The following is a 25992-nucleotide window of genomic DNA, read 5'->3' on the forward strand; positions in this document are numbered from 1 at the left end:
ATTTTTCGATGATTAACGCACCTTCAGTCTCTTCCATGTCTTCCTCATCACTAGGACTTGGACTTGGCCGAGGCCACTCAAAGCTGTCAGCATAGGCACCGGCATACTGCTTCATCAAAGTGTCCAGAGGAATCTCAGCTAAAAGCCAAACAGAAAAGCATTTGAGTCAGCAGAAAAACACAAAGACAAATCATTCTGGTACTTGAATGGTATATTTAACTGAGCAGAATAAGGTTCCATCATTTAAATTAGGTTGAATCTTGCTGAGAAAATGTAATTCTATTGTGCCCAGGGATAATTTCACTGCATAAATACCAAATGTGTGTTAAGATCATTAGTTGATGATTCTCCATTCTGAGCATCAGGAGCATATATCAAGTGTGTTAACCATGCATAAGATGGTGCGTTTACATACTGAATTATTGAAGGTAAAAGTTCAGTGTTACACACACAACTCTCGAACTTTCAGAGCATCAATGGTGAACTGCATTATGTCAGGACGTGAAAAGAAACTGTATCCTCCTCGATTCTGTTTTCCACATATGCACAGAAAGTCAACATAAGGGAATAGGTACCATTTTTTGCAAGGTCAACCAACTCCGACTTGTGGTCTGCTTCTCCTTCCATTGCCTCCTGTTCCTCTATGGTGCTCACTTCATCAGGCACTGAAAAAAAATGACCAGTCACAATTAATTTAGCAAAGTTAAGACAATAAACCACAGTGCAAAATCTTTTTACATCCGTGTTAATACGTTTGTGTATCACCAAATGACACATACCTTCTTCATCAAACAAGGACACATTTAATTTTCTTTTCTTTGTTGATGTGGCCGCCTCCTATAAAAATAAAACATATGAAGGAATAAATCTGAGGTGCAGTAGAGGTTTGTATTATCATTCACATTTGTGCAGCACTTACCTCTTTATCAATGTTCTCTCCAGTCGACTGACCTGGTGCTGCAACACAAACAATTGATGTTAATACAAAATAACAAAATGAATGAATAATAAAGTGAAAAGTCATGATACAGAGCAAAGAAGTTCTGTTTTGCTAAGTGGGTCGTACCTTTAGCCGGGGCTTTTTTCAAGCTGAGTGTTTTGAGCCTCTTCTCGTAAATTTCAAACTGGAGTTTAATTTCCACAACCTGACAGAGACAAATACCTCATTCAGACTGATAAAAAACAAATGTAATTTAAAAATCATGGTAATGTTTGATAACCCTGAACAAACCAAAAAGGTATTTTACCTGCTCAATGTTGGACCAGAAGAATTCCACCTCTCTGGCAATTGTGCTAGCAATGTGACGAAGATGGAGTTCCCTTTCTTCCTTGGACCTCTCTTCACTTTTCTTCTGCTCTTGATGGTAACGGGCACATGTGCGAACAAGCTGTAGCAAAGACACATGAGACAGGTTGACTTTCAACAAGATATAATTTGTAACTTGTCCCTTTGTTGTCCTTATGTGTAACTTCACATTTCATCTCAGCTGTACCTTTTTAGCAGCAGCCTCTTTCCATCTTCTCTCCTGGGCAAAGTCAGCTGCCATCCACTGCATCTCCTCCAGGAGGTAGTCCCAGTGGGACTTTGGACGCGTGGCTTCCACAAGCTTGGGAAGTCGACTGGCTGACCACTGGCCCTCCTTCCTTAGCTCAGAGATGCGTTGATGCACTTGACCCTCCTGAGAAATAGAAAGTGCATGTGGCATCAATAAAAGAAATCCAGAAGAATTATCCTTATTTCAGTTTCTCCAACTAAAGATTAAATTATCCCTTAAATATAAGGCAAAGCACGAAAGACAGAGATCACCGGTCATTGTCCATAACATAATGTCAGTTATTCTTCTGTCAAATATCAAAACAAGCAGCTACGAGGAAAACAATCACATAAATCTAAATCTTGACTTTCACAAAACACAACTTCAATTCTGTATTTTGTTTAAAGGCACTGAAATCTATTAAAGCCAAAAGTTTATTCAATAATCCGTTTGCAACCAAAGCATACTTTGGTAACTCACCAGTTTAGCTTGTTCAACTTGCTTATCCTGAGAACCCTCCTGTGACTGCATAGTCGCTGTTTGACCAAAGCCACCTATTTTTACAGTAGATATACCATTGGTTCCAGTCAGTTTGGACTGCGTGCTTGGGTTAATGTTAGGGCCAAGAGGACGGAGAGGACTTGCGAGGTGGGGGGTTGTAACAGAGTTGGGAGTAGAGAGGGGAGCAGGAGAAATGGTTGTCATGGATATAGAGTTGGTTAATATCCTCTGAACTGGCTGGTTTGAATCTGCACCTGGTCGAGCCAGTGCCACCGTCTATAGAGAAGGGAGAAAAATGTTTGTTTTAATGGAAAAGAATGCAATATCAGCATTTAGTCACATATATATATATTGTATATATATATATATAGTATTCAGATTAATTAATGTAAACTGACCGCTTGTCCTGACTGTAGTATGGCCTGGGGTTGTTGCTGCTGAGGTTGCAACTGAAGATGAAGACCAGGCTGCATCTGCTGCTGCAGCTGGGCCTGCAGCTGGGTGTGGGGGTTAACTGTACCAAGGACAGGCCCACCTGCCTGCATCTTCACCTGTGCCTGAAGGTGACCACCAGGCTGAGCTGTATTCTCCACTAACTGAGTCTGCTGAGAGAGCGTCATGGACAGGCCTGGCATTGGGAGGCCACCTTGGGGTAACCTGCTCGGCAGCTGGGGAGGCGGGGTGTGCAGGCTGGCTGCGTTCTGCACTGGAGGTCCTTTGGAATGGTCATACTGTGGCTGGCTCTGCTTCTGTCCTGCAATCTGGACCACTTGAGGAGTAGGAGGCATCCCGCCTGTACACATAGTAACCAAATTAAAGGACACACAAAGGGGTGGTAAAAAAAGCAACAGCAAAAGAGAAAGATACTAAAAATCAAGTTGTTGATCTTGTCATCTTCAGTGTTTTGTAAATGTATTTTGTGTTATTGATAGAATTAAAACATTTGAAATATATCTTAGTGCTTGGTAGCTTTCCCTTAATAAATATTTGAGAGACCCCACTTTTGAAGCTAATAAGTAGATAATAAAATAGTGCTTTAAATTTTTTAATGACAGTTTGAGCTTCCGATGTTAGAGCTTCTCAGAACCTTAATGTAATGAACTACATGTACTGTATGAATCAACAGTAGTATACTACTTTCTGATGATCAGGGCAGAAACTAATGAAACTCATACAGCAAAATGATTACAGAAGAAATGAAATCAATGTGAGAATCTACATGTCTCTCAAATAAAATACTACTTTGATTGATGCAAAACCAGAACATTGCATCTCAAATGTTGAGAGAATGTGGGTAAAAACATTAAAAATTATACATGCATAAGAGAGGTTTTTAAAGAGGAAAATATAGATGTTACAAAGTGAAATGAAATATAAGAACTTCAGAAAGTAAAGAGACAGGGAGAAGAGAGGGGAAATTAAAAAATACAGGAGCGGACACGCACAAAAACACTATATGTTTGGCATGCATGCATGAAGCGATGTCATTGTAGCGGTAACCAAGGCATTTGGATGCCTCATACAGCAAGAGAGCACATAAATGAGCAAAAGGACACACGTGGGGTCTTGCGGACAGCAGGCATGAGCGGAGCTGTGCACACTAAAGCAGCGCCTGCCTTACCTCCCTGCACGCCACACCACCTTGCCTAGAGGCCATCAACACCTGGCCCTGACACACCCACACCATCGCAATCGCAAAAACCTGTGCCGTGAACACAACTCCTCCACATGATTTCCCTCCTACTTAGACTGAGGGAAAGAAGCCAAGTCAGAACAGAATGCCATGAAATAACATGGAAGAAGTTCAACCAAATGTGACCATGAGAGAAATAAAGACAATCTTGAAGATGTTTCGTATGAATAGAAGATTGATGACTTTGAATCCTTGTTGATGATGTGAGGAAGGACAAGGAAGGACTTGTGAAGGAATGACAATGGGAAACCAAAGGGAACCATGACACGTGGATTCATAAAATGGGAAAACAAGCAAAACCCATTGGGAAGTGAATGTATTCACACAGGGTTCCCACTTTCTGCGATCCACCTCAAAATATGATGAAAATCCATCAGCACGGGAAGGTCCGTCCAAACAAAGACCAATGACACAAACTTCGGAAAAGAAGAGATGGATAACGACGGGTAATCAATAGAAAAAACAAAAAAGGAAAATTATAAGACATGGCATCTTCCCACAGCGTGGCTACTCTTCTTCAGACTTGGATTGTCTTCTTCCCCATTTATCTTGATAGAGAGCAGGTGCTGGTAGAGCTAAAACTGAGCTTCCTGTGGACTACTGAGAAATCCAGCAGATGGATGAAGATCTCTTGGTTGATGCTGATTGAAGTTTTTTGAAGATGATTGTTGTGATATATAGTTTTTTTATCTCCCTAGTTTGAGGAGGGGGATACGTCCAGCAGCATCGAACAGAGCACAGAACGGCCTGGTAGTAGCACTCCTACCTTGGGCAGTTGGCATAAGCTGTTGGAGCGGAACGCCAGCTGATCCTAAAGGAGCTACACCAGGATGCTGGAAAATCAGCCCATGGCGACCAACTTCAATCCGGGACCTCTTAGCCTGATCTGGGATTCAAAACACACAATACCCTCATAACGCAAAAAAAGCACCCGGCAATGAGCAATGACCTTCTGAAGACCTGACAGGTCACCTCTCCTTCCTTGGGTCAAGACTTCAACACAGAGCGCTAAAGGATGCCAAATATCTAAAAGCAGAAGCAATTAGAGGGAGAAAAGAAAACAAACAGAAAACAAAGCCAACAGGGAGGAAACAAAGAAACATAAGAGACAGGAGTCGACAATCCTTGCCCTACCTGCTTGCACCATAGCCTGTTGCCTCTTAAAGGCATCCATGTCTCCTGGGTTTGCCATGGTGCCAGCGACAGTTTGATGTCCCTGCAAGAACAAACTCTTAAAGCATTACTAAGAGATTACAAAAGATTTTAAACACAATTTAAGAAAGTAGCTATGGATAATTTCCAATTAATTGTGGCAAGTGCTAAAAACAAGTGGTGCCTCTATCACCTGAAACTGCTGTGGGGTGGAGAAAGCTGCAGAGACGTTAGCAGGCAGTTGGGTTGCTATGGCAACTGGTGTAACTGCTTGGCCATCCTTTCCTGTACCAACCTTTACCTGAAAAGATACAGAGTTGACAGATGTGCAGTGTTCATGAAGTTAAATGATTGTACAACTCTCTAATTGTAATGTTCCTATTGGATCTCTCAATAAGCGCCAGCCAGTGATACCTCATCATTAATGACCTCCGACTGCTCTTCTTCCTCCTCTTCATCTTCAAGGTCCAAGTCGTTCTGTCTCAAGTAAGTATACAAAGGAACACAGGGCTTCTTCTTAAAAGCTACGTAGTCCATCATGTTCCCTTGGAGGTGTTGCAGAAAGAAAAGCTCGATCAGATATTCTTTGAACACTTCCTTTAGGTTATCCATCTTCTTGTTGTGGTGCTCCAAGAACTGTTTTCTCAGCTGGGCAATCTCTGGTGTAGAAGGAGCAATTTCCTCTAACTTCTTGGGAAGTAGCTTCTTCACGGTGCCCACAGAGATGCTGGTGGTTGCAAGTGGATTATTGGCCATCCCCTGGGCTTGACTGGTGAGGGATGGGCTAGAAGGTGGAATGGAGGAGGGTATACTGAAAGTTGCTGTGGCAGTGGTACCGACTCCAGCTACCATACCCTGTGTTGTCTTCTCAAATATCATAGGGCGTGCCAGCTGTCCTTGAATGATACTGCTGATCTGTGGAGGTAGGTTGGAAGTGGTAATGTGACCAGGGCTCCCCAGTGTGGGGAGAACAGCTCCAGTGGCCACTGGACTTTGAGGTCCATGGTGGTGGATGGTGCCTCCAGTCTGTGAGTGAGGCTGAGAGAGACGGCGTTCCCTCACAGAGCCTGGTGCTCCTGCAGAGGCCAGCTGTACCTGGCCTGGTGTGGCAGGGGCAATCTGAGCCAATCCCGTGCCATCCTGGTAAACAAAGTGGCCACTTCCTGTTGGACTGCTTAAACTGATTTGTCGCACTAACATACCAGCGTCAACAAATCGTGTTGGACTCTGTCCACACACACCCAATGCTGCTGTGGGTGCTCCTGGTCTTACTCCTTGCAGAGCGACTGGGCTGTGCTGGGTGGGGCTTTGGGGCTGCAAGGGTTGGGGCACAGGTGAGGTAACCTGAATATAGGAGGATGGTGCATGCTCAAACCTCCACTGAGGTGTATTATGCTGGAAGCCAGGGGATGATGGGTTCTGTATTGGGAGTGGAGTAAGGGTGATCTGCTGGTTACCAGTAACCATCTGTCCCACATTTTGTAAAGTGATGTTCATGTTCTGGCCTGTGACCGGGCTACGACTCATGATTATTTGATAATTGGGCGATTGAGGGGCTGACGGGCTGGCAGCGGAGGAAAACGTGGTCACGGGTGATTGAGGGTGGTTAACTGTAGCTTGCTGCTGCGTCGTTGCCATGTTCGGCTGCTGCTGTTGCGGCTCCTCTGCTTCAGACCCGCTGACAGACTTGGATCTTTGGAGCTGTCGTTGCATATTCTGCGATCCACTTCCATGGTGCATTGCGTGACACTGTTACTATGTCTAAACACAATAATCTGTGAAAAGAACAAAACACACTAGTAAGTGATTTTAGTCACAAACACTAGCAACATGTTGCAAGAGTACAATAGATCCCTCCTGGAACCAGATTTCACATATCTTAATGATTTATGTTTTTTAATTGATTTCTCAATTAGACAGTAGGACAACATAGCTACCGCCATCTATCTCTTTATCACTTAAATGCTTGCAGTGACACTGTCAATATTTGATTAAATCTATAAAATTGACTGGATTCACTTAGAACAAACATTCATATCTGGTTGATATACCTGAGAAACTAACCATGTAATGATGTAAATAAATATATCTTGAAGCAAAATCAGACATGTGACAGAGGATTTTATGCATATTACTAATAACTTGTTTGAAATTGGTAGACATGAGATTTGCCAAATACATCAATCTTAATGCATGTACAATGAGCAAATAAGAAATGTAGAGATCAGCTATGTGACAGGTAAACTTCACACTCTACACTTGGTACATCAACATATTAAAACGTGATCGTTTAGGCGAACTAATGGTGAGTTAATGCCAAAACAAGGCAATGACAGACACCTTTAAGCCCAGAACTTATACTATGACTAAATTACTCACAGGCTACAAGTCAATATATTCAACGTAACATTACAACAACTCTTTAATGTATCTATGCATAATTTGAAGTAGGCATGGACATTTAAAGATATCACCGACATGGTAACCAGATTGTAAAGTGATGTAAATAACACTGTTGATCGAATGTACCGCTGAGAATCAGATGCATTAGAAACAAAGGTGATGTATCGTTACTCTAACAGTGGTGATGTTCACTTGCTATTGGCCTGTTACAGTGAACCAGAGCGTAGAGAGACAGCATGTAAACAGACCAACAGCTCTCACAGCTAAACACTGACATCATTATCTATAACCAACATGACCAACACGTAAATAACCATGACTGAATCCTCGCTTGAACTGTCATGTTTGTTACGTCGTTGACGTTAGCGTCCACTTAAAGTATAGCTCCGGGACGGTCTGCAAGACACCGCTAGCTAGCTAACAGCAATATAATAATACATTCACATGCACATTTGAGAATAATTTAGCCTATTAATCAAAGGTTCATAAATACGACTAACATCTACTACAATTGCCAAAGTGTTAACATGTGCATTAAGGCTGTCTATGCCATTTAATTAAATACAATGAACCTCTCTGCGGGACGCGTGCTAACCGATGCTAACGTTGTTAGCTTGTTGCTGCTAGCAGGCCAGCTACCGGTCAATAAATAGATTATATCACCTCAGAGATGTTACTTACAGGGAGTGGGGCTTCTGTAGTCGCGTCATAAATCCTAGGTCATGTTTACAGTGAGTCACATGCTGTAACAAATGTTATTACGCGGAAAAATAAAATATCGATATTGCTAGCGGCTAGTCAATGTTTTGGAGCTAATTTCATTCAGCAACATGGCGACCGCGGCAACCTTTGATGTGACCCGGATGTCATTCTGTCTCCAGGAAGCAGGGACACTACGTAATGATGACGTGAATAAAATCTGCACTCTGATTCATTTTTATTATATAATTTCCGATTAGTATTTAGCTTCGACTTAAAGGGTTGTGTTTCGTGTGTTTTTTCCTACTGCAAATAACAGTAATAATAATAAATGCATACTGTACATTGATAAATGGATGTAAAAACGATAATATTGTTATGAAGTAAATAAAGAAAGTGGGATTAAATTGATCAACTTTAATAAAGCACAAGTCTGTAAGAATGCATTAGCTGTTGTTTTTAACCTGCTGTTAATGTAACAAAACGTTGTAACAATAATTAAAAAAAATATTGTGTGCATTAATGTATTTATTAAACTAATTATTTGGAGCATGGTATTCATTATGAGGTGTAATGACAAGGTCATATAATAGTCAAATAATATAGTAAACAGAGGAAACACTGATTAATAAAGCATATGAAACAGACTTGCCCATAGTTTTAACAATAAATATTTATTTTCAACACAGTATGTAACAACTCATTTTGGCAAGTTTAACTGGCTGTCATCAAACAAAAGTAGAAAAGGCAATTTGATAAATTCTAACAAACTTCCGTTTTAACACCAATATTTTCACAAAATATTGAGTGTGTGATTGTAATAAACAATAAAATGTATCAAGCAGAAATCAAGTACAAATGAATCCACAATTAACTGTTTACATTCATCATAACTCATACCTCTAAAATCAGAAGTAGCACAACTGAAAGAAAGTAAAAAAGTTCACACATTCACTCAAACAGCAGAATAACCAAAAATATGTGGCTTGTAGTAAATGTAATGACCATGTACATAATCATCTGAGAATCATTGAACCTGTTATTATAAAGCAAAAATATTACTTATTGTCACTGTCTATATGAGTGTGAGACAAGTATGATTTACAGCTACTAATGTGCTGTGATGAAAAATGTACAAAAAGCAAGCACAGAATTATGTTGCTACACATTGGCAATATTTGGTCATCTCATCCAGAATATTGACTCCTGTTTGCCGATGAACTACTACTGTACAAATAATGCAAATGCCTCAAGTACAAAAAAGACTTATCAATCTGTGTTTCAAGTACGTCCATCCTTTATCTACACTGCTTATCCTTAGAGCGTTGCATGGTGACTGGAGCCAATGCCAGCCGACATTGGGCGAAAGGCGGGTTCAACCTTCAAAGGTCACAAGTCTAACACAGTGCCGATATATAGAGAAAAACATCCATTTATGCTCCGATTCACATCTGTGGGCATTTTAAAGTCTTCTTTTAATCCAATTTGCATGTTTTTGGATCGTGGGAGGAAGCTGAAGAACCCGGCCTCACTTGTAGTGAGGCGACAGTGCTAATCACAGGACCACCCTGTCACCATGTTTCAAGTACAACTCATTTAAAATCAGTTATTATTTCATCCGATACTTCCATGTGCAAAACACAAAACAACACACAAATATATAAATGAACAGCAAGTAACACATTAACTACTGACACAAATTACCTTATCAAAGTATTCAAACAATCAATTTACACTCAAATGTGTACAAAACAGGACTTCCAGTCTTTTCTGTGCATTTATGAGAAGTTCACAGACTGGGTGTTGGGATTAGAGCAGATGCTCCAGTGGTCGTTTCCCCTAAGAAAGATCAAAGTGCTTGTGTGTACTGTCAGTCCAGGAGGATTCATCTACATCGCAGGTAAGGGATGAGGGAAGATAATCCAGTAGCTGTGAGTACGGGTGTAGAGCTTGTGCATTCGGTTAAGTCTGAAGAGCAGAAAGGCGTCGTTCAATACACTGTTTACCTGCAAACAACACAGGGATAAAGAACAACTCGGATTAGAATGACATTTGGCCAAGACGTGGGTGAGTTGACAAGGTAAACCTTTTCATAAGTGTTCTGATTCAAGCATGTTAGGCTGCCACATACATTTATCTATGCTGTCGAGGTCCTTTTGCTCTGTGACGCTTCGGGACAGACCCTCCATCAGCAGAAGGGCTCGTTGGTAACGCTGGGTTGAAGCTGTGCCATAGTGGAACATCTCATCTAAAGCAGCAGACTGCACCTGAATGCGATAAAACAAACCCATTATACCTAAGATAAAGATACATGCTAAATATACAGTATACTTGATCTAATCTGATTTGGAGTGGACACCAACATGTACTTCAGTAAGGTGAGCTCACCATGTGCACAGTGTGGCTGTAGATGAGCTTCTCTGCTGTGAGGCCGTTGAAACGGTCCATGAGCTTCTGTTTGTCGAGCAAGAAAGTCTGCAGGCGATCACTGAGGCAGCGACAGTAGGTCACACAGTTCTTATAGGAATCATTCAGCTTCCGGATCACTGTACAAAGGAAATCGAGAATGCAGAGACACTTTAATATTTCAATCAATATCAACTCATCCTGGTCATGAAGCAAAACAATTCTCAATGACTACCACACCAGAAATACCTGGATAGATCAAGACACTCTTTGCATTTATAAATGCGCTGAATTTTTTTGTTTATCTAAAAAAAAAATTCTCTCTCGAGTGAGTAAAAACTATGAGTGTTAAACACAACCGATACAAAATGGGTGATTGATGATCACTGGTCTCACCTTGTTTGACTGTAGCAGAGGGAAGGAGTCGGTTCTGTTTGATGTTCTCTTTGGCCGTGTGCAGTGCTGATGACAAAAACTCTTCAGCTTTCATGTACAATACTAACTGCTCGGCATAGCTGGAATATGCACACAAAAAATGAAAGTCATTTCCCTGAAGACTTGTAGAGGAAGCAAGCTGCCGTACATGTTGATGAAATGCTTAAAGCTTCATGGCTCTCACCTCCATTCTTTGCTCAAAAGGCTGATCTGATCTGTGACCAGGCTCTGCTCCAGAAAGGAAACATCAGGACTGCTGATGACATCCAGCCCTGGGTCTTTACTAGAAGCCAGTTCCATGACACAGTGGGCAAAAGCCAAAGTGAAGCGCAGGTCACTGAGGGTATCTGTGTGGGCCTGCTGTGAAAAGAACCAAACTGTGTCAGGATGTGTGATCTAAATTGTATTATTTTATGTTCATCTGCAAATTAACGTAATGCCAGCTTCATCAGTGGGTTTATTTTGTACCTCCATTAGCGTATCTACCGCGAGCTCTGGAGGGTGAAAGAGCAGACCGCTGTGTGGAGAAGCGTCCATCGCTTCACTCTCACTGTTTCTATGACCTTCTCTCTGGAGAAGGCGACTGTTAAGCAGCAAGGCTGAGTTGATGTAGGAGGGAGAACCTGCGTTTAGGGACAAATACAGGTTAACAGCTGAAATCATTATAGGAGTAGCAAATTGCACCTTTGAGGACTATAATAATGACCTAAAATTGTTTTTGGACAGTTTTCTTACGAACAACAGACTGTAACTTATATCTACAAAAACTGCTTTTCTTTAACGTGACCAATCTTCAAATCCGGGTGAACAAAGTCACTCAGTTCTTGTGTTGTGCTTTAGATGTCATTATGTCATTATTACACCTTCTAACAAGTGGTCTAAATTATCTCAAACTAGAGAGAAACACACTCAAATAAAACCACAGCCTTATTGTATCACTCATAACTGTAAAATAAGTAATTAAGTGACTTCTCAAAAACATCCTACAACACAATAAGTCCCCTCAATATTTGGTCAATGTTCAGGTAGTTAGGGCACCAACCTGAGTGTATCCTTGACATCCTGGTATCAGGAGGAGTGTTTCCTTTGGAGGGAGAACCGATAGTGAAGACTGCAATAGGTGGGCTGTCGGAGCATTGAAATCCTCTACTATAACCAGTAGGTGGAGCTGTAGGAACAGAAAAAACAAACAGTTAAAAGTCAAATGGTCAAGACCTCCTTAAAGATGTAGTCCAGTTAAACTGCAGCCAAGTAAATACCATGGTCATAGCAGGAAGTACCTTAAAGGGAGGGTGAACTATCCTTTTAAAATTGGTGCTTTGTAACTACTGCATATTAACACCGTACTGATACAACTATGATAGTTAATTCACACTATGTTTTGATTTCATTGTCAATGGGATTTTACTGGCGAACAAAGACAAACACTATCAGAGGAAACAGGGCTGGTCTCTTTGTGTTTTACTTTGCTCTGGTACCTGTTGTTTCCATGCTTTTCTCACTGTTGAGGCTCTCGTCACTTTCCTCCTCAACTTCGAACGCAGCCTTCAGCAGCAGATCTGACAGCTTGCCTGTGCTCAGGGCTCTGGACATTCAATACAACCAGAGACACCATCATGAGCATTTAATAATTGATCAGACACCATGTGACACCATGTGACATCTCTAGGTGCCAGGTGTCATGATGGTCTCAATTATATGTGGATTATTTACATAAACAATTTCCCATTACTTTCCATCCCAAATGTTTTTGCAGGATGTTATTATACGTCTTACATCAATAATTGTATATATATATATATATATATATATATATGATATTATATATATTATATTATCATGTTCTCACCTTTTAAATGGGTAGTTTTTATTGGTAGATTTCCTGCTGTGTCTGGTCTGAGGAGCAGCAGATAGGTCGAATGACTGAAGGTCTGTGACCGTCCTGATCCTGTCTAGCAGTCTCGACTGAACCTGCTGATCAAAAGCAAAAGTTCAGACACATAATTTAATCAGAAGCATGTATGGTTAGGTGATGTTTGATTTAAGAACAAGCTTTTTATATGTATTTATTTGCTTATATGTAATGTCATCTTCTTTTTTTTCGTCGTTACTGTTCAATATATTTGTAGTTACTGCTTTACGTGATGCTGACCTCTTATTGCTTTTATCTATTAAATGTTTTTTGTCAGTGTGAATGCATTTTTGCCAGTGCCCCTGAGTATCATGTGTCTGCTTTGTCTGCCAAGGCACTTTGTGAACCTTGTTTAAATTTAAGGGTACAATATAATTAAAGTTATTAATATTCTTAGCCCTTATACAAAGTATAAAGAATAAATCAACATTCAGTTTTTCAATTATCAAGAAATGTGAAAAGAAACTAGTGTGCCTGACATGATGGTGTGTAGGTTATAAAACGTTTGTTCTGTAATAATAACAACAACAACAACAAATAAATAATATTAATAATTATAAAATAATGATTTAGAAGTTGACCTTGGGAGCAAAGGCGCCAGGTGAGCCAGTGAACTGTCCAGTCCTTGTGCTGAGTGGGAGAGCCGGCTCTGCGCTCTTTGGGGTGGTTCCCACTAGAATACAGAGGGTTAGAGATATTAAATTGTTAGCATAACTAATGAATTATGCCAAAAGAGTGTTAACTGCTCTGAAAAACAATAACACTAACCCTGAATGAATCAAGCTTAGACATGTTCACTGGTTATTGTCAAAAGGCCTCAATAAAAGAAGATGAGTCAGGCAGAGGGAATGTGGATACACAGAAAATCCAATACAAACACTTAACCACAAAACTTCTCTGGGAATGTAATGAACAAGACATAAATCAGGTGGTGGAGTTTTTTGTTAACGCCCAAGAAGCAGCAATTGACACCACATTGACAAATTCTTATGGAGTGTGTCGGGCTGCAGACGTGTGACCAACATGGTTGCGGTAAAAGAAACATTCTGTAGATCAGAGTTAACACCACTTCAGAATCGAATATGTGATGTAATTTAGATTGATTAATTGCTAATGACATCAACAGCTGCTTGACGTCACAGATTAGTTAAGATAAACTAGTTCACTTGTATGGAAAAGCCCAGCCCCAGACAGGTTAAACAATAGCTGATGGAGATGCCTACCTAGAGGGGAGCCCTGTTGAGGGTGAGCTACTCCTGTTCCCAGTCTTGGGGAGTTAACGCCAAATCCTGTACCAGCCGCTCTACGGCCTCCAAACTGTGCACAGCTTTCACCGCTGCTGCCTGCACTGGACGGTGTGACCCTGGATGATATGAGATGTATAGTTAGACGAAGGCAGAAGAGAGTTGTAAGACACTGAGGTGGAGTAGGTGCAGAGGTAAATCAGCTAAAAGGCTGTACTGTACATGCCTGCTGGAGCCATGGAAGGCAACAGGCTGCAGGTTCTGCTCCATGCGCTGATAGTTTAGCATCTGTGTTGGGACGGGAATGGGCACAGAGTCGCTGCACTTACGCCCGACCAATTCAACAGGCTTGCTATGTGGATGAAAGAGAGAGCCCAGGGATCAGACACAGAGGAACGAGCAGTTAGGAATGATTTTGGTGGTTTTGTAACTCAGAGGAAGACAGTAGTGGAAATAAGTAAGAGCAAAATTTACATGCTATTAAAGCACCATCGATCATAAAGAACATTGAATACATAAACTGAGTGATTCTCTTACCCAACAGGCCTAGAGGGGGGGTGGAGAGGAGTCTTTCCTGCAGGCCTGGGCCCTCGCTCAGCTCCGACTGGGCTCCTGGAGAGAATGTTAAATAATGTGTTTGCTCTAGTAAATCTGTGTGATATATCAGGAATAATTATTTATATATATTTATATCAGTTTATATTAATACATCTAGCAGTCCAATAGTTCTACTATGTAGTATATTTGCAACTCACCCACTGTATATGAGGCAACTTTCTGGTAAGCCAACATCCAGTTCACATGTGTACTCACCTACAAGCAGTGAAACAGAAAGTCAAAATTTATGTAAAAAAAACATTGGTGTAATAAGAGTAACAGGTGTCTACACAGTGAGGGTAAGAGGACGTACTGGGAAACTGGTCAGGCACCAGGACGTAGTCCTCTGTGTATGACGAGGTGGTCTCACTGTCCTGATTGGCTGTTTCATTCGGCAGGAGGAAGTCAGCTGTGTTTTGTGTTGGGGAGTACCTCGCTTTAGGCTTGAGTTGTTGGATCTCTCCATCGGAATGCTAAGAGCATGTGAGAAAAAGTAATGTTTGATCAGGTTTAACTCAAAATTCACATCTTTACCCAAGTTGTTTCTTTTCTATCAGTCTATAAGAGAAAGCAGTATGTACTTGAGGTGAGGCCCTTTGTGACGTGAAGGAGCTGCTTGAAGAGCTGCCCAGGCCTGAGATGGGGTGGGAGAACATGGGAGCAGGCGAACCTGTCAAAATAAGTTGTTGTGTTAGGAGACTGGCTAATGCACCTATGTTTATACATAGATAGATACTTAAATAAACCAGAAAATAGTACATACATTTCTTTGAGGAGGAGCTCGTCTCCAGGAAAGGATGGTGGAAAAACTCATCTGCACATGTAAAGCACATGTATATGTAAAATAAGCTTTATAAATCAAATGATCAGGGTTCTGAATTTGAGTCGGCAGGGACTTACCAAAGCTGATCCGCTCTTTGTGGTTTCTCTTCAAGAGTCCCAACAGGAGGTGTCTTAGGTGACGAGAAGTCTCCTTTGGGATGCTGGGAAAATACAAAGGTTTCCCATTTCGATTAATAACACTGTTATTAAAATAAATACTGCAAAAATCAAAACACTGAAGAACAAACATGTCCAAGATGTATGAGAGTCTTTTCACAGTGTGACGCACAGTATGTGTTTCCTAGATACAGATATTTTCAAATTGCTGCTTCAGTGTGTTTTTGTGATTTTGTCGCGGATACATCTGGTTTTAAAAGAAATTATATTTAGGTCAGTGGTTTTTCAGAAGCTCAGAGTGAGCTGTACAAATGTGAACTGTTAATTTAATTCATGGTTTCAGTGCAAACCTCAGGGCATCATCACACTCCGAGTCGGCAGAGACAGTGAGTGGGTGTGTGTCCCCGGGTTGAGCTATGTGGGTCATGTGGAAAATGATAGCCGTGCAAGCCACAAACTGGCAGCTCGGAGCAGGTTATATATAGAATCACAGGAAAACAACAAACCATGTCTGCCCTCACAGGCAGGGTCCGACTTATCACCCAGCTTTATCACTGCAGAAGATAAGCATGGCTCCGAGCCATACACAGTCTGATAAAGTGCACCATGAAAACAGTGACAAACAATCCATGATTCTCTTTGAACACTTTCCATGTTCAGCTCATAAACATCAGAGCTCCAGTGTTGATAATGACTGTAAATAGTCAAGTTAACTGATTGTCAAGAAACTTGTATTTATTAACATCACAACAGAGCAGTTCAGTTTACAAATTAACTCCTCATATACTGTACACATATATACCATAGGTAGGGTTAGGGTTAGGGTTAGGATACCACATTCAGATCGGTCATGGTTGGTGTCTCTATCACTGCCTTCCACACTGGGACTATCTTTAGTAATGGTATGGATTTATTTACAGTAGCTAGCTACAGTAAGTGTGCATGGGTGTGAGTGTGTGTAAGCCTATGCTTTGTAGGCTATCCCTGTGCATGTGAACATCATTAACATTAATAAACTGAGCAGGTGTCCCTGTAAAGCCTGTTTACACTCCTCTTCCTGAGTGTATTGAGCATTAGAGCCTGACTGATATATCTGTTGGCCGATAAAAAGTCACCGATAAAAACCTTTCACAAACAGTTTCTGTGTTTACGTTTGCCGATTTGAAAACTTTGAAGAAAACATGTGCATTGATATTTAAAATGGAGGTTCTGTTCTCGTCTGCCTTGGTTTGTCTGTCTGTAAGCTGCAGGATTACGCAAAAACTACGTGACTGATTGACATGAAACTTGGTAGAATGATGCGGTGTGGGCCAGTTAAGAACGCATACTATTTTAAATTAAATTGATTAAACAAAAAAATGCAAGTATGTTTAGGGAACTGATATTTAAGAGTGTGTGAAATGTGGTGCAGATCCAAATAAAATCATGAATTGAAATGTAGTTTCACAAGGGGCCTGTTGGGCCTTGGTGGAGGTATTTGCCATCCTAGTTTATTAGGAAGTTTAAGGTTACTTCATTTTCTTTTGATGACAACATCTTTAGAATCTTTCTCAATGATGTGCATGTATCGGCAGCAGAGGTGTTTTACTCTAACTCCACTTGGGCTCTATTGTGTACGTACATTGATAATGCTGTGGGTTGGTGGGTGCACTCACCTGGGTAACAAGTTCCTGTTGGTTTCGTAAAAAAGACGGAGCTCCTGTGGTGTGCTTGCCTATACACGTACAGAAACACACAAAAGATGAGTTTAACTTGTAAACATATGCAAGTTAAAGCACCCTCACAAACAGTCATTTGAATCAATGAATAAATGAAAGTGAAATGTTTGTCTATCTCCTTGCCTGCATCATTACAAATATAAAATAAACTATTCGTGCCAAAGTGCATAGGATCTGAACAGAAATAACATGTGGGTGTTTGATGATCAAACAAAGTGGAATGTTGGAATATGCCAGTGAAAGCCAGCTCAGTAAACATCATGATCAACATCATCACCAGCTAGCCTCACTCTGACCTTTGGACTTATCTCAACTCACTAATCTGCCTGGCAGAAATAGAAGTCAATCTTCCCTATGATTCTCAGGGAAACACATTCAAGGAAATACAACATAAATAACCCCAACAGGGACGAAAGGTAAACAACAACCCTTTTTTCAGTCTTTAACTGCTAATACATGGGAATAGAAGGAATTTCACTGTTTAAAAAAAAGGAAAAGGAAAAAATAAATAAATCAGGGCTCAGGCAAACTGCAAACAACAGCTCCATCTAAGCAGCCACATGAATGGCAGAAACTAATACCAAGTATTGTGAAATACTATTTACTCTGGGTTCAGTGAAATGGCTCACAGCCATTTCCTCATGCCCCAGTCTATAAACAAGGCTCTTTCCTAACAAGTAGTCAAGCTGTTCCAAGACTTTCCAATGAACACTGGATATGTGTGAGAGTGTCATCCAGCAGACAGGTGGTTTTGAGGATCATGTTGTTGTGAAAGGGATGTATCATGTCAAGTGTTGTCTTCACAACAATGAGTCGGCCCTCTCTAAACACTAAAGCAAAACAACTAAATGAGCATTGGTAATTATGTGAGGAACCTCAGCAAACACCTATTTACATAAACACCTAAAATGACTGATGCTGCATGTATTGGTTTTAAGTGCCACTTACATGAAATGGTGCCTTTCCAGTCAGACACTGGTACACGATGGTACCAATGCTCCACAAATCCGCTTTGGCATCGTAGTTCTGGGACATGATGACCTCAGGAGCCTGGGTCCAGAAAAACAAAAAGCTCACAGGTAAGAGACAAGGTGAACTAACACTGTATTGGCACAGGACATCAGAGTGCAAGAGCTTTAATACGCACCATGTACATGGGGGAGCCACACAGAGTGGCTGCCATAGTGTTCGTCTGGAGGTGACGTGCAAACCCAAAGTCAGCTGAAGGGTGAGAGACATGAAGTGAGGGATGGAGAGGAGTGTCTCTGTGCATTTGGGTGCATTGGTGCGTGCTGTGATGTCATTACCTATCTTAATGTTGATGGAGCTGGACCTGCGGCCCTCTGGGTGGCAGAGTAAGATGTTCTGGGGCTTGAGGTCTCTGTGGAGGATGTCTTTGCTCTGCAGGGTATTCATGGCCTGAGCGATCTGCTGCAGGAACACACGTATAGTGTCCTCACTCAACGTGCCCTTGGCTGTGGATCAGAGGGAGGAAATGCATAAGAACAGTCAGCATGGCAGTATATGGAAGGATTATTATATTGCAACCTACTATCACATTAATAAAACAATGTATAAGTGCTATTATTTAACTAAATACATTATTATATAGTCATCAATAGAATACAAAAATAATGACACATGCTCATCGAAAGTTACCGCAGCTAAATGTAAACAAAGTGTTTAGTAGTGTTCAATTATTTATTTTGTCTGACCAACAATAAAAATCCAACTAGTTAAACTGGTTATTCCATCAGCAGGCAAGTTAGTAGTTTATTACTCGTGATAACAGGGAACCAATTAGTTATGATGTATTGAGATTTTTGCCCATTTTTGCATCTCAGCTGTGTTTTTTTACTTTTTCAGACTATTAAGTAATTAAACTACATTTTTTAAATTTTAAAATATAAAACAACCTTTTTGAGTATGTCTATTTGAGCTTTGGCACAAATAATAATGAATATCAATATCATAATATTCAAGAACCCAAAAATGAATTCAGAGAGGGATTATGATTATTATTTAGATTCATAATAACAAATGTTTTGTTAGTTGCAGCCTTTGATTTAAAAAACAAGATTTCATTTATTTCTTTTGCACACTCTCACTTTACTTGTGTTAACCTGATTCCCTGAGTAGCGTGAGTGAATGTCTTACATAGGTATTACTGAAGACGTTCTCAATGTGAGACACGTAATTCCAATTCTATGAAAGAGCATGTGATCTGAGGAGGAGATATACACCTCTAACTACTGCGTCGGTCTTCTTGGAAGAGAAGTCTGTTTATGATGAGGCTTCATTTGGAAAACATGTCCTCTCTGTGTGACATGCTGGCGACCCTCTCCTCCCTCATACGCCCAGTGTTTGTACCAGCAGTGTTTTTCCACCGGAGCACACGGGATAAGTGGGTGACAGATGGGTGAGGTCATTTGGGTGCTCCGTGAGCCTTGCCAAGTGTGACTGAGTGTTGTGCTGCAAATAACTGGATGTGTCGTCTTAGCAGAGGCACAGAATGGGCCAATCAACAGAAGAAGAGATGCTGGCATGATGGCAGCAGACCCTCACACTACATCAGCCATTCACCAGAAACACCTACACCAATGAGACATATTTAGCCTGGAAGAAATAAATCCCACACCTCACCTCACATCATCATTTTTTAAAACAGGGTTTGAAACTTGAGGTGGTGCAAATTCTCAGCGGTGCAGTCCAGTGAGAAAAGAATCATCTGAGAATTCAAACACTACACCCACATTCTTCATGACAAACTTGATTCCAGGTCAAGACGAGGGTTTTAACTTCATCTGGGTCAAGTACCTCTGAGTATTAGTGATCGGACTTGTTCCAAACTGAAACCTGAATTCTGTCATTGTACTGGCAAAATCCTATTATTCATTCAAAACACAGGAAAAGCTACGGCAAGCCTCTTAAAAGCCACACTGACCAGCCAGTACAGTAAGCTGCTCCAAATGTGTTTACTACTAACAGCTCTGTTGCAACACTGAGGAGTGGTGTCAGTGTCCCTCTTTATGCCTGGACCGCAGGTGGAATGGAAAGTTTTCACTGTGGTGAGATGTGGACTATAATAAGGTCTATGCAGTGGTGGGAAGTAACGAAGTAGAAATACTTTGTTACTGTACTTAAGTAGATTTTTCACATATCTGTACTTTACTTGAGTATTTATTTTCCTGACGACTTTTTACTTTTACTTGTTACATTTGAACAAAAATATGTGTACTTTCTACTTCTTACATTCTCAAACTGGCTCGTTACTTGAGCGGCAAAGGTTGACGCAGCTCTCTCTCTCTCTCTTCTCTCTCTCTCTCTCTCTCTCTCTCTCTCTCATCTAGGGTTCAAAATTTGTAAAATTATACATTACATACATTATATTCATATTGTTGTTATAATTTTTCAGTCAGTTGAGATAAATCTTGAGGAGAAACATTTTGGGTTGTTTTGTGTCTGTATAGGCCTACTATAAAAAGCACTTTGCATTTTTAATTTTGGTACTTGTACTTTTGATACTTAAGTATATTTCAACACCAGATACTTTTGATACTTAAGTACTTTTAATATGAGCTACTTTAAGACTTTTACTCAAGTCATTTTCTGACGGGTGACTTTCACTTTTACCGAAGTCAATTTCAGGTAAGATATCTGTACTTTTACTCAAGTATGGCTTTCAAGTACTTTATACACCACTGGGTCTATGTGACTATCATACTTACAGTGAAGGTACTCAGCCAGGTCGCCTCCATTGCAGTACTGAAAAGACAGACAGGAAATGTCTTTATAGAAGCTTTGTCCGTTTAATAGTGAATGTGATTGACACCATCCATTACTAATGCAACTCACCTCCATGACAAGATACACAGATCCTCCCATTTCCTGTTAATGACATAAAATAGACACGATCAGCGTAGTAGTAAATTACATACATTCAATGATAAATGGCTTTAACAATAATAAATACATTACTTATAACCAATGATAAATCAATGTCAGTGCCCGCACGTTACACAAGAAGTGACATTGGTTCGTTGCTTGAACTTAATGAACCCTGAGTTGGCCGGTCACCAGCAGAGCTTCTAGAAAGTCTGGGGCCCCCCCTCCCTCCCTGACAGCAGCTAACGCAGGCGTCGGAAACTTTATCCCAACAAGATCCTCACGTGTTAGCATTGGAAATATCGACAGAGCAGCGAGGTGAGACGGGGGGGGTTCGGGGTGTGAGAAGTTTAGGGTGTCAGCCCGTCCGGACTTGAAAGGAAAGAGGGGGAGCAAGTCGAATCCCATTGGGACCAGTAGATAGTCAGGGCTGATATGAGCCTTTCACAGACATATCAGTATCGGTTGAGGATGTGACTTTGTGTTTACATTTGATACAAAAGTTATTACTGTCTAAATAATTACTTCGATAATAAGTTCTATATATTTCCTTGCTTTTGTGTTTTCTTTTAATTACAGTTGTGTATAATAAAGTTTATGTTTTAATATAAACTCTTTAATATCTGTAAAAACGCTGTAATTACATTTCTTTGTCATAAGGATTTGATAACGAATTTTTAGGAATCATTGTCAATTATGTAAATATAGGTTGGGGACATTTTTTTCCTCCCTAAGATCAGTATCGGCATCGGCCTCCAAGACTCTGTATCAGTTGGACTACTTTTGCGTCACCAAGTTAGTTAGAAGCTAGTAAGCGCTGAGTGTCGGAGTGAAACTTACTGACTGTTTATCACTATCATGATACGGTATAAAAACACCTTATGGTGATTACCATGGTACCAGAGAACAGAGAAGCAAAGTTTGTGTAGATACCAGGTGAATAAGCACCTCATCTCTAATTGTAGTCATGATCCTTGATGTGTTGTTGGTGTCTGCTGGGAGACCGGCCTCTGCTCTGAAAGCCATTGTTTAACCGGCTGCACCCTGCCATCTGTCAGAGAAGGTAATCCCACGTCTGACTGTCTGGCAGGTGACAGTAAGGTGAGAGGAAAACAAACTCACCACACAAATGGTTAACGACCTGACTGACGTGTGACTTGTTTTTAAAGTTAATGATCTAAGGGGATACGAGTAAAACACATTACAGATGTTTACATTTAAATTTAGGCTAAACCAATGCAATCTTTAAAGATAGAGAAAACTTCCATTCAACACTACCGTTGCAGTTGAGGCCTGTCAGCTCTGCGAAAAACTACAACATCCAGCAGCCGTATCTGCACAGCATGATCACATGTCAACATCTGCAGCATGAGGCTGCACAGTGTGTGTATTACTGTGTAGTTACAGCAGACGTGTCTGATCTGAGAGGAGAGATTCTTACCTGATAGTCAAGAAGACTGACAATATTTTCATGTTTGAGCTCCTGGAAGAGGTGAGAAAATCACATGTCAGTAAACAGTGAGCACAGAGAGTCAGACACATTATGAATGGAAGCATTAAAAAGTGTTATTACCTTTAATATCTTGATTTCTTTATCAAGAAGAGACTTTGATTTGGCCAGATTCTTCTTGTTAATGCACTTCACAGCAACCTCCCAGTCCCGTTTCTGAAATAAGGATAAGAAGTTGTTTTTATTTATAATAATCAGGTACATCAATAACACACAGACCAAACTCTGTATGGGACACAAACGTTACCTCTTTGTGTCTTCCCTTGAACACAACAGCGAAGGCACCGTGGCCAATCAGGTCTTTCCTGCTGAACTCAAAGTTCCCAACCGACTCCATCACGAAACAATGATCACACAACACACACAAGAAAATAAACAGACGCGTTCAGGTGCAGCTTCAGGAGCTTGAGTTTCCAACGACAACAGCCGCACAGTCCCACCACGCGTCGCTGGTGCCGGTAAATCCCATTTCTTTGATTAAAAGACGTGAGCAGGTTCACACTCGGTGTCAATCGATGACATCATTACGAAGTTTCCGTCAAGACAAAAAGTTAAAACAACCTGCGCACAAATAAAAAATATGAATGAAAAGAAAATAGAATCGAGCCGCTGTTTGTTTAAGGATAAAGAAAAGTCTCTGACGCTTCTGTGGAGCTGACACAGGTTTTAACAGCAGCTGCTAAATGCTGTTAGTGTTCATAGGCTGAGCTAAGATATTATTGTGTTCCTCATGTGTCTTCCTCATGTGTCTTCCTCAGTCTTCCTCACTTTTCTACCATCTGCTCCACGGCTCCACACGCGCATGCGCAAACAGCCAGGCAGCTGTTGGGACCATGGTGCATTCAGGGACACCTCGTACCGTCACTATTCAATGTTAGAATTTGGCTTTCAGAGTTTGTTTTCTTTTGTGTCTTTTTCCTCTCACTGTGATTGTAAATGTCAATGTAGTAACCCTACACTTAAAACTATTTGAAGAAAGAACTATTTCAAATTTAATATGGCGGATGTTTCTATTTGGGAGTGCATGACTAATAATTTATTTTGTGTGTCTGACGCGTAGAGTATTTTAAAAGTTCAAAAATAAGATAAATAGGTTAGATATAACTTTTCTGACCCCACACTGGGGAAATTCACTTGTATGCACAAAAACTCTATTTAAACCAGGTTCACAAATCTTAATAATAATAAAAATCTTAATAATAATAATAATTATATTATTATACAAATAATAATAACAATTGTATAATGTCTCCATATCTGTCACTTCAAATTAACTTTATATTAACTTTTGTAGAATGCATATTCCTTTGTACTAAAAATAAACCGTAAGTAAGGATATAATTCACACAATTTAATTGTAACATCATAGACTAAATATAAAGATGGACGACATTACAGCTTCCCAAAGTAAAGCCAAAGCCTCTTTATCACCACCTGGTGACTGGCTGCAATATAGGTCGATTGCAGCCTCCATGTTAATAGATGAGAGATGGACCAACCTAAAAAATCTAAGTACACGTCAAATATATTTTTCTCAAATATGTTTTCTGTCTTTTTAAGTAGTTATCATCACAATGATGTATGTTCAAATGTTAATTCTTCCAATATTTTTGGTTTTACTTGTTGATATCATGACGTGCGATGTCATCATTGACAGCTAAGACTGTCTCATGATTGATCAAAGGCGTATATCAATAGGATCCTGCTACCAAGGCTCCATCCTCCAATCGCTACTGCGCAAACTCTGGCTCCAAATGTGCAAGATTGTGCCATTCATATTGGAGGTACACTCAACAAAAATGTTAATGCAACACTTACATTTTTCACCAGTTAAACTCAAAGATCAGAGATTTCTTTTGTGCACACAAAAAGTGTATTTCTCTCAAATTTGAGAGCAAAGGTGAGCACCTCATATTTGCAATGGTCACAATACAAGGCCACTCTAAAATGTGCAGTTCTTTAATGCAGAGAATACCGAGATGAGAACCCCAGGCCCATTGTGTTGCCATCCATCCGCCTCCATAGCCTCATGTTGCAGGATGCAAGGATCTGTACACAATTCCTGTAAGCTGAAAACATCCCAGATTTTTTTGGACCGCTCATCACCAGGGATCAAACCACGACCTTCTGGTGAGTGGACAACCCTGTGTGACCATGATCCTAATACTCTTTTGATGAAAACAACACAGATTTCTTGTCATAATCAGTTTTTTTTTAATAAAGATAACTGGAAGCATAAATCATAGTACCATAAAATAACAATCACTGATGGCCATATACAAGCTTAGAAATACTACAAATATTTAACTTTAAATCTGACATGAAAAGAGAGCACAGAGGGACTTACAGTAAATCCTGTCTCAGGAAACTAAATGTTGGTACAGTGTAATATCAACAGGACATTTAAAAACATGCCATCTCCCTCTATTCTCACAGTATGTTAAGAAAAAAAAGCAATAACCTCATCAAGTCCCTCTGTTGTAGACAAAAATTCATATTAAATTTTATAAAAAAATTATATGAAATTGTATAAGAAATGGGTAAAAGAAATAGCATAAGTTCACAGAATTGTCCAAAACACAACCACTACACCTCCAAAGCACATACCGCAGCTTGCTAGGATGTGAGGTACTGCAAAAACAAATATAGGATTCAGGAGAGAAAACACTCAGAATACAAAGAATTTAACAAGAGTACATAATGATTGTTGAGCTGGGACACTTTACAGGAAACATGATGGAGAACGCAGAATCACAAATAAATAAATACATTATTTATATCAGAATTACAAAGGGTCTCATCACTGATCAGTTGTTATTATGCTGTTGTTGTGTTGTGCTAGGTAAAATTAGCAGTTTTCCATTTGTAGTCGTTCATTAATGAATGTTATTACTGTCATTGTTTTTAATGAATAAATCTAAGACACTGTTTAGGGAAAATATATGTCTTTACTTTTTTCTGTCTATGGTTTTTCATTTGTACCAACCATACCCTGAAAATACTCTACCTATCACCCCACAAAAATGTTATGTGTGAGACAAATTGAATGTTCAACATATAGCTGTGATTTTATGGAAAAGTTTGAGATGTTAGAAAATGTTCTCTCCTGCTGAGAGTTTGCTAAAATAAAAATATTCTTGTGAACCAAACATTCTTTGTTGTGCTTACTTATTTTCTAAGGAAATGAGTTTCCTAAAGTTGTTGTTGAGTGAACGCAACGTTTAACGAAGTCAGAGTAACTTGCTTTAATTAAACTGCTAAATTAAGTGAAATTAACAATGAAATATGAAGTTAACATAACTTGAGACTAATAGTTAAATGTACATGTTACTGTTACTGTTTTTCAAGGCATCAGTATTTTCT

General features: G+C 40.1%; 2 protein-coding genes across 4 annotated transcripts in view; both read right to left on the reverse strand.

Moving 5' to 3' along the window:
* ep400 (E1A binding protein p400) overlaps nt 1–8109 on the reverse strand; it is a 28041-nt gene extending 19932 nt beyond the window's left edge. Inside the window, exons 1-13 of the mRNA XM_061071254.1 lie at nt 7966–8109; nt 5296–6656; nt 5075–5182; nt 4864–4945; nt 2435–2829; nt 2016–2312; nt 1494–1679; nt 1248–1388; nt 1067–1145; nt 920–957; nt 780–837; nt 576–665; nt 22–138 (exon numbers count right to left, since the gene is read on the reverse strand). Coding sequence (XP_060927237.1) covers nt 22–138; nt 576–665; nt 780–837; nt 920–957; nt 1067–1145; nt 1248–1388; nt 1494–1679; nt 2016–2312; nt 2435–2829; nt 4864–4945; nt 5075–5182; nt 5296–6621 — 2917 coding nt within the window. The 5' untranslated portion in view covers nt 6622–6656; nt 7966–8109. The remainder of the gene's footprint in view (nt 1–21; nt 139–575; nt 666–779; nt 838–919; nt 958–1066; nt 1146–1247; nt 1389–1493; nt 1680–2015; nt 2313–2434; nt 2830–4863; nt 4946–5074; nt 5183–5295; nt 6657–7965) is intronic.
* Nucleotides 8110–8703: 594 nt separating this feature from the next.
* On the reverse strand, nt 8704–23387 carry ulk1a (unc-51 like autophagy activating kinase 1a). Of its 3 annotated transcripts, none has more exons than XM_061071340.1 (27): nt 22877–23387; nt 22693–22785; nt 22561–22602; nt 21090–21122; nt 20963–20999; nt 18542–18709; nt 18382–18455; nt 18183–18284; nt 17172–17230; nt 15478–15560; nt 15341–15391; nt 15159–15247; nt 14891–15050; nt 14736–14793; nt 14518–14592; nt 14207–14332; nt 13960–14099; nt 13318–13409; nt 12674–12795; nt 12303–12409; nt 11867–11992; nt 11293–11447; nt 11009–11184; nt 10786–10904; nt 10372–10529; nt 10115–10250; nt 8704–9989 (listed from the first exon to the last, which is right to left on the reverse strand). In XM_061071340.1, the coding sequence occupies exons 1-27, from the start codon at nt 22964–22966 to the stop codon at nt 9946–9948; spliced, it is 2715 nt and encodes a 904-aa protein (XP_060927323.1). In that variant the 5' UTR covers nt 22967–23387; the 3' UTR covers nt 8704–9945. The 3 variants fall into 3 exon arrangements, with proteins under 3 accessions (XP_060927323.1, XP_060927324.1, XP_060927321.1); XM_061071341.1 differs by having other exon boundaries at nt 11009–11181; nt 12674–12798; XM_061071338.1 differs by having other exon boundaries at nt 12674–12798.
* Between the last annotated feature and the right edge of the window lie 2605 nt (nt 23388–25992).

The sequence above is a fragment of the Limanda limanda genome, chromosome 5, assembly GCF_963576545.1.
Source record: "Limanda limanda chromosome 5, fLimLim1.1, whole genome shotgun sequence".
NCBI lineage: Eukaryota > Metazoa > Chordata > Actinopteri > Pleuronectiformes > Pleuronectidae > Limanda > Limanda limanda.